Genomic DNA, 8,950 nt, shown 5'->3' with positions numbered 1-8,950 from the left:
TCGGAAGAGAGAATCCTGTAAAACAGATTAAGTGCAGATAATTCCTGTCCTATGCAGTTACTGCTTTCTGTAGCTTTTTAAGCGAGCAAGAAGGTGCTGAGGCTCTGAACGCATGTGGGAAGGGGCTCAGATTCTCTCTGGCGTTTGGGGATTTGCTTTACCGTGCCGTGCTAGCGGCTTTTGCCTGGAGAGACCTCGGTGGTGGAGTTCCCACAGCCGAGCGCTGATTTACTGCCATCTGGATTAGGAGAAATATCACTAAGGAGACATCAGAAGTTAGTCAGCGCCGAAAATCCCAATTCGGTAGCAATTACTCATCCTTTGGGCTGTGCCAGGCGTTTGAGAAATGCACGTGGAGGGGCTTGGAGAGATGCTTGCACATGGGGGGGCTCCATGCGAGTGCGAGCTGGGGCACCCGGTGTGGACCTGAGTGAGGAAAAGGAGCTGTTGGGTTCTTGCCTGTTGTCTGGAATTCCCCGCTTTGGTGTCAACGTGTCCTCGCTGGCGGGACCCTTATTTCACATGGGGTGTTTCTGGTTGTTAACCCCATAAAACCTCCCCTTGCTCAAATGTTGTTGAAGCCCTCGGCAGCTCCGGGTCTGCACCAGGGTGATGCCCGGGCGCTGCTGGTTCTCCCCACCCACCAGGCTGGGCTCTGTGTAGGCCAGCGGTGGGATTAAGGAGAGCAGCCGTCCGGGAGATAAGCAGAAAGCGAGGGAAGGCTTTGGGAAGCATTTCTGGGAGCGAGGAGGAGGAGTGGTGGAGCAGATGTCCTTCTGCTCGCCAAGATGTCTGTCCAGCCGCTTCGCCTGGGCAGGACACCTCGCTCCGCTGCCTCTCCCTGCCCAGCAAAGGGCGTACCTTAAATATTTGTTTCAAAGCTGAGTCACGGTGAGGTTAATGAACTAAATCGCCGGAATCTTTCATGAGCAAAGAAAAACAAGCATGGTTGACATGCTCGCTCCTCAGGCCATTAGCGTGATTATCTCTTAACGATCCCGGTGCGGCATCGTGGTCTCGGACAGTACCGGTGCGTGCGTCGCAGGTGCCCGTGGTCTGATGGCTGGGCTTTCTGGGGGGCTCCCTCCCTGCCCAGCTGGTTTGAAGCCCTGGAGTTGGGTTTTGCAGCGTGCGGAGGGCTCGGACCCAGCCCGGCGTGCCGGTCTTATCGGCCTGGCCCTTTTGTGGCTTTGGCTGCTCCAACAGCCAGCACCAGACACAAACAGGAACAGGAGAAGCGGTCGGGGAATCGGTGATTTCATGTCACCATTTATTTCTTATAACTGGGGCATAATCCTCCCTGAGCAAACAGCTCTGGACAACGTCTGCCAGCACACCCTTCGCTTCGCGTCCTGGAGCGATACCTCCCTGCCCTCGAGGAGCTGAGCTCCGACGGGGGAAGAAATTTTTAAATTTCTTTGCAAATGGGGCAAAGAAAATCAAGGCAGCCCCTCTTGCTCAGGCTGGGAACTTTTTGTGTGTGCGTTTGGGGTTTTTTGTGTGTTTGGGGGGGTTTTTTGCCTGCCTTGCATTCCTTCAGAGGCAAAAGGTCTGGAGAGCTGCGCCGTCCGCGAGCCGCTGCTCTGCTAGGAGAGATCTTGCATCCGAGTGGGAATTTTTTGATGCTGCCCATGTCTGTGTGTCCTCGGGCACGTGAGGAGGAGGCGTGCTTGGGAAAGCAGGCGGCTGGCTGCGAGCCCCTCCGCTTGCCAAAGAGAAAATGTTGCGACGGGGCCAAGGGCTCCGATCCTGCCCAGCGCTGGGTGTGGGATGACCTGTGCTCAGGATGAGCTCGTGGTCCAAGGGACCAGAGTACGCGATGAAGGACTCTGCTCCCTTTTTTTGGGGGGGGTGGAGGGGGCTTTTGCTGCTTCCCCATAGCAAACAGCACGCTTGTCCCTTGGGACCAAGCTGCACGGCTGCCCCAGCAGTGCTGGAGAGGGACCGTGCCGAGGCGGCATTGGCCACGTCGGGGTGGATACAGCAGATCCACAGCTCTGATAAAGAGCACTTATCTCCTTCACGGAAACAGGATTTTCCCTGCTGCCTCTCTTTACAATGGGGAGCTTCATTCGCTCTCCTCCCCCTTCCCTATGAAATCTTTTTTGGTTTTAAAAAGCTTTTCCCCCCAGGATTCCCAGGCAGGACCATGCCAAATATGCGGTGCAGTAAACGACGAGCACATTAATTGCCTATTGCCTTTGTCTTTCGAAATGCAGCTAGCTTCTCCGTGCCTGTAATTCCGTGGTTACCAAAACCCGTGTGATGTCAGGGTTCTCTCCTCAACAGCATCGCTGTGAGAATCGCTTTGGGTTTTTCCCCGGCAGCGTTATTTCCCAATCTGATGGCTGACCAGAGCCGATGCTCTCATTTCTTCCCCAATTTGCTCTCTCCACCTTGCTCCGGTGCTTGAAAGAAGGGGATTTACCCACTTAAAAGCAGAGGTGGATGCCTATAGATCCCGAGCCGTGCTCCGCACCAGCGAGTGCCTGCGACGTCTGTGTTACTGGGTCAAGGCGAGGGAGGAGTTTAGACAAACTTGCACAACTCTTAATAAAATCAGCGCGAGTAACTACTGCGTCCGCTGTAGGGAAGAAAGCCTCTTGTATCTGCTGAATGCTGGAGGGGCTGTAAGAGCAGCTCACGGGTTATAAATACCTCTTCTCTCCTGCCCTTCCCATCCCCAGCTGTTCCAGAAGGAGCAAGTGGATCCTCTCCAGCTAAAACTACAGCAAGTCAATGGAGTTGGTCAAGGACTCATCCAAAGCGCCGGGAAAAACTGTGACGTCCAAGGGCTGGAGCATGACATGGAAGAAATCAACACCCGCTGGAACACCCTCAACAAGAAGGTGAGAGCGTGGCGAGGGGCTGTAACTGGTTTCTGTCAGGCCCATTGGGGTCTGGTAGAAGAAGGGGGGTCATCGAGAGGGAGCTGAGGCTCCGGTGCTGATGCATCACCAGCCTGACCATGCAATGGGGTTGTGTTTGGGGCGCAGGTGGCCCAAAGAGTTGCTCAGCTGCAAGAGGCCCTGTTGCACTGCGGGAAGTTCCAGGATGCCCTGGAGCCGTTGCTGAGCTGGCTGGCGGACACCGAGGAGCTCATCTCCAACCAGAAACCTCCCTCTGCGGAGTACAAGGTGGTGAAAGCCCAGATCCAGGAGCAGAAGGTGGGCAAGCACAGGGCAACCATTGGCTCGATGGGAAGGGGGGCTCTGGGCAGACAGTCAATATTTTGGGGGTCCAGCTGTAACAGATAAGGTGTAGTTGGGATGTCCACAAGCCTGCTTCTTTCACGGTGGATCTTCTGGTTCCCCACATCCTAGCATAATAAACAGGCAGCTCGTTTGCCCACGCTCGCTATCTCCATCGTCTCAGTCCCCAGCGTTACTTTCTCGTCCCACTGCCTCTTGAAGTTTGCTGCTGGTTTTGCTGGTCGGCCGTGTTTTTCCAGCCTTAAGTTTTGTTTGTGCTGGTAATTCTGCTGCGTCAGGAGCAAGCTGGTGGTGTAGGTACCAGTTTGGGTGTTTGGACACAACGAATGTACAAACTGTAAGAACCGACCCGAGGCGTGCCCGGTGTTTGCAGAGATAACAGCCTGCCTCGGCGTCTGCCCTGGTGAGCGGGTGGATGAAAGTTCAAGCGTGGTTGTGGTAAAACGTTTTAGAAATGAATTCTTGCCGAGGCTTGGTCCGACGTATTGAGACTGGAACGAGGAAATTTATTTAATGTGAAAGTTAAAAACTTGATCTTGGTAAGTTTAGGGGGTGGGGTGGGGAAGCCTCTGAAAAGTTCTCCAGCAGAGAAATGCTCCGCATCTCTTTTAGAATAGAATAGAATAGAATACAATAGAATATTTGACTTGGAAGGGACCTACAGCGATCATCTAGTCCAACTGCCTGACCACTTCAGGGCTGACCAAAAGCTGAAGCATATTATTATATTATTTTTATTTTTTTTTAACTGGTTTTGATGGCAGAGGCTGTCCTGCTGGGCTGGCTTTGGTCTCGGCCCCGTGCTTATGGTGATTTTCAGCCACAATTAGAGATTTGCCATCTCTGAGGGCTAGAAGAGGTTCTGCTGATCCAATCTGGTAACTTTTATCCTTCTTCATTTCACTGCTGATGCTAAAGCTGCTCCAGCGACTCCTGGACGATCGCAAAGCCACCGTTGAGATGATCCAAGCGGAGGGAGGGAGGATCGCGCAGTCGGCTGAGCCTGCGGATCGGGAGAAGATCGTCGGCCAGCTGGAGAGCCTGGAGCGCCGCTGGGCAGGGCTGCTGGGCCGGGCGGCCGGCAGGTGAGAGGGTTTGTGCTGCCGGCCAAAATCACGGGGCCAGCTCGTCCTGCGATTCACCATGCCCCGGAGCTTGGGGTTACAACGTGCGGGAAGCTGGCAGAGATTTCTGTGCAGATACATCCTGGAAACATGGAAACAGCTGGAAAACATGAGAAATCAAAGCCTGTTTGGGGAGCTGGAGTTGATAGCGGTGGTGTACAATGGCAGGGAAGAGCTCAGATTAAATAAATTCCCTGCAGGGGATGGATGTTATTTTTATTCCTTTAAGCATTAATATTTAGCTTTAGCGGCAACATCCTGTTGACACCTTTCTGCCGCCTGAATCTCATTTATGAGTTGCTTGTTGCCACTTAAGCTAACATTTGGGGCTAGAAAGTCACTTCTGAGGGCCAGATTTGACCTCCCGGTGATCTAAATCACTGCTGACCAGATGGACTGTCCATCTAGGACTTGTCCCGGTGCCGGGCTGTCAATGAACAGAAGCTCAGCAGCTCTGAAACACCAAGGGCCCGACCACAAGCTGAGCACGTCAGAGGATCTCTGAGATAGCAATAGGAACGGAAAAGAAAGCAGTGCAACGGGGGGGGGGGGCTTTCTGCTGCATTCCCCAGGGGGTGAACTGGACCCTAAAGGCACAGCTGCAGGAAAAAGCTGATTTTGCAATTGCCCTTGAACGGGGCTGCTTCGGTTCCCTCTTCCCATCCCTTGGAGCTGCTTCTCATGCCTGGCTCCGACAGGGAGCTGCTCCTTAGTGGTTGATTGTGTCCTCACTATAGGCAGAAGCAGCTGGAGGACATCTTGGTCCTGGCAAAGCAGTTCCACGAAACCACGGAGCCCGTGTCGGACTGGCTGTCGGTGACGGAGAAGAAACTGGCCAACTCGGAGCCCATCGGTACCCAGACTGCCAAAATCCAGCAGCAGATCAGTCGGCACAAGGTAGGGCTCGTGCATGACGGGGAGCTGCCGATGGAGGTGGTTGGTCTCAGGTCCCACTCGGGCGGTTGTTTCTGCCACAGCAAGGGGTTTTTTGGCACGAACAAGCACCGAAGGAGTTCTCCAGGCTGCAAACCCGAACCCACCGGTGTGGGTAAATGTTAAGCTGATGTCTTTGCACCTCACACCGAACGTGTCTGGCTCTGGATAGAAAAACCATTCCTGTTCTTGTGTTTCTTTTAAACCTTTTTTATTTTAATGCAGTTTGGCCATTCACGGCTGGGTTTCGTGTCTCCTTCGTTCCTTCAGTTGCATTCATTGTTTCTGTTTCCCCTTTTATGTTTTGGTTTGGTTGGTTGTTTGGTTTGGTTTTGGTTTTTTTAATCCATTTTTTCCACTCATTTTCCTTTCTGTTGTCCATTTTATCCTCCCGGCATTCAGGCTCTAGAGGAAGAGATAGAGAGCCACGCGGCCAACGTGTCTCAGGCGGTCGGTGTCGGGCAGTCCCTCTCCTCCCTGAGCTGTGCCGCTGAGCGGAGGCTGCTGGCAGAGAAGCTTGACTCTCTGCAGACCCGCTACGGCGAGGTCCACAACCGGTGCTGCCGGAAGGCAGCGCTGCTGGATCAGGCGCTGGCTAACGCCAGGCTCTTTGGGGAGGAGGAGGTGGAAGTGCTCAACTGGCTGGCTGAGGTTGAGGACAAGCTCGGCTCGGTATCCGTAAAGGATTACAAACAGGACGTCCTGCAGAAGCAGCATGCCGACCAGCTGGTATTTTCCATTTTCTTCCATGTTTATGTTGTTTATTTTGTTGCATTTAGCTGGTTTTATTTTTGTTTCTGGTCTGACTTTAATTTTGCAAAGCTTGTTCCGCTGCTGGTCCTCTTCTAGGCTTGGAGAAGCGTAAAGAGATTTCATGTGTTACAAACAATAATCGTGGCCCCAAAAACGGGTTTCCCCGGGGAGAAACTTCAAATGGTTCATTTGCTTTGTGAACAACGTCTGAGCAAGCTTGGCCACCCCATGCCTTTAGAAAGCTGGATGCAGTTTCCAAGAATGAAAGCTTAAAAAGCTTGGTGGGCTTTCCGAGCCAGGCTGGCCACCGAGGAAGCCGTCTGCTTCCACTCCGCGGGGGCCAAGCGAGCTCTTTTAAAGAGTGAGGTTATGTCTAACGCAAGGGCGAGTTCTTCAGTAACACACATCCGATGGGTTGGGATGGGTTTGCTCTAAGATTTGAGCCTTTGGGTCCCAGAAGCCCCAAAAAGTCCCGTAGCGGGAGAAGGTTGAGTGAACAAGTATCAGATCCGTTGTCCATCCTTCCCGTGCTCAGTAGGAGCAGTCTGGGCTCTGCTTAGCATCTCTGGCCAGCACTGGCCAGCAGGGCTCGGGGACCTGCCCGCAGGAGAATAACCCCAATTTGCCTTTCTCTCCAGGCTTTGAATGAGGAAATTGTGAACAGGAAGAAGAATGTGGACCAAGCCATCAGAAACGGGCAAGCTCTTCTGAAGCAAACCACAGGTAACACGAAGAGCTGGGCACACTCTGGCCCATGCCGGGGGTCTGGGAAGCCCCCTGTCCTCCACATGGTCCTCCTGGAACCCAACCCATCCCATGCTTTGCAGCGTTACATTGTTCGGGGGAGGCTGTTCTCCCTCAGGTCTTAATTTCCCTTTGGATATTCCCAAAGTAGCTGTTTTGCATCCAGACCTGGGTGCCGAGCCACAAGCACTCCGGCTTAGTAAATCCCGAGTGCCAACCTCGCGTCTTTGCGAGCGGGTGATTCCCACCGCCGGCGTGGTGATGCTCAGCACCGAGCAGCCCTGCAACGCAAGGGAGGGTTTTCTCATTGCATCCAGCTGCTAAATCACATGGAAAGAGGTTAAAAATACACCCAGCCCTTTCCTAATATCGCTTTCCCATACTGAGCAGTTGTTGCTGTTGCCACGTGGGTGTGAGTTTATGTTTGTGAGTGGGAAGAAAGGTCGGGGCGATGCATTTCCTTCAGATGTGATCTGCTCAGAGCAGATGGACAGGCCTCCGTCCTTGTGGGAGCCATGTAGCAGGAAGAGTGATTACAAAGGACTTGGCTTGCGGTTTCTTGTCCTGTCGGAAATAGCAGTAAAGAGCGAACGGGGCCTTTGCTCTCGGAGCTGCGACACCTTCGTGGAGAGCTGAGTTGTGGTGGCTTTGGGGCTTGTGGCAAAGCCAGGCTTCGCAGCACGCTTCCATCCCCTTCCAGGGAGGAGGTGGACTTACGCTGGCTGGTAGAAGGTGCCAGCTCTAAGAGTAGTTTCCTGGCTGTAAAAACAGGCTGTGAAGTTGCATTGACATGGACAAAAGTGAGACCAAAATTAGCTATTTAAAATGGGGGGGAGCAGGGTGGGTGGCTGCTTAAACCTTCTCGCAGCCGCCCCCGGCCAGCATCATTTGCCCCTCGCTGTTGTCTCGCAGGGGAGGAGGTGTTGCTGATCCAGGAGAAGCTGGATGGAATTAAGACCCGCTATTCGGACATCACCGCTGCCAGCTCCAAGGCGCTGCGCACACTGGAGCAGGCTCGGCAGTTGGCCACCAAGTTCCAGTCCACACACGAGGAGCTCACCGGCTGGATGAGCAAAGTGGAGGACGAGCTGGCTTCCAGCGGGGGACAGTCCCCCGCTGGCGAGCAGATACCCCAGTTCCAGCAGAGGCAAAAGGTGGGAGCTGGCAGAGCGGCACCCGGGGGACGGGGACGCGAGGGTGGGAACCGGCGGGGGTTTGCTCGCTGTTTGGAGAGGCTGGGGAGGAGCTGGAGAGGGACGTCACCTGCAGGGCACTGAGAAGGACACGTGTCTGTGGGTGCCTTCCACAGGAGCTGAAGAAGGAGGTGATGGAGCACCGGCTCATCCTGGACACGGTGAACGAGGTGAGCCGAGCTCTCTTGGAGCTGGTTCCCTGGCGAGCCCGCGAGGGGCTGGATAAACTCGTGTCGGACACCAATGAGCGCTACAAGCTGGTCAGTGACACCGTCAAGCAGAGGGTGGAAGAAATCGATGCTGCTATTCAGAGGTCTCAACAGGTAATTTAATAACCCCACCAGAGGGTTTCTCAGCAGAGCTCCAGCCCATGCAGCGCAGTGGTGGCGGGAGGGATAGCAAGCACAGCCCAACGGGAGGGCTGGATCCCATCGGGAATGCCAAGAAGTGGCTCCACCAGGGGCGTGTGGCAGCTGGGCTCGTTTCTGACCCGTCCCGTTGCATGTGGTTTGGACAGGACAACGCTGGGGCAGCGCCGTGTTATCCTGCCTGCTGGCTTTTGCTTGCGTGGGTGAAGTAGACGGTGTAAAACCGCCGACAGGCGACTTTCAAGCCTGGAGAATGTCATCCCCTGTTGTGATAGCACAGGATTTGTTCCAGGCGAACAGTCCTCTCAAAAAAAAAAAAAAAAGGCTCGTTCTGCACGGACTGGAGGCCGTGGAGCACTGGCAGTAACTGGCTTTGACTCCACCGAGCTGAACGTGCGGGCCAAATGATTGTGTGCAGTAGAGGTGTCCCTTTGCCGGTGAGCAGGGAGGGTGTGCAGGAAGGTGGTCGCTCCACCATGCTCCGCTGCGCCGAGCGCCTGCGGTGCAGCGATGCTCCGTGCCCTGAAACCAGCTGGGTGCGGGAGAGCGGCTGCTGCTCTTCTCGGAGGAGGCAGAAACCTGTGCCCACACCCGTGTCCCCTTCTCCTCCTCGCCCGGGTGAG

General features: G+C 54.5%; 1 protein-coding gene across 1 annotated transcript in view; it reads left to right on the top strand.

Moving 5' to 3' along the window:
* The window catches only part of MACF1 (microtubule actin crosslinking factor 1), a 119,590-nt gene that overhangs the window by 82,649 nt on the left and 27,991 nt on the right, over window positions 1-8,950 (top strand). The window contains 8 exon segments of the mRNA XM_035904031.1: window positions 2,688-2,849; window positions 2,997-3,167; window positions 4,131-4,297; window positions 5,074-5,233; window positions 5,672-5,998; window positions 6,661-6,745; window positions 7,679-7,920; window positions 8,076-8,282. Coding sequence (XP_035759924.1) covers window positions 2,688-2,849; window positions 2,997-3,167; window positions 4,131-4,297; window positions 5,074-5,233; window positions 5,672-5,998; window positions 6,661-6,745; window positions 7,679-7,920; window positions 8,076-8,282 — 1,521 coding nt within the window.

The sequence above is a fragment of the Egretta garzetta genome, unplaced genomic scaffold (genome assembly GCF_000687185.1).
Source record: "Egretta garzetta isolate BGI_Z169 unplaced genomic scaffold, ASM68718v1 scaffold101, whole genome shotgun sequence".
Classification (NCBI taxonomy): domain Eukaryota; kingdom Metazoa; phylum Chordata; class Aves; order Pelecaniformes; family Ardeidae; genus Egretta; species Egretta garzetta.
This window is presented reverse-complemented; position numbering and strand designations above follow the sequence as displayed.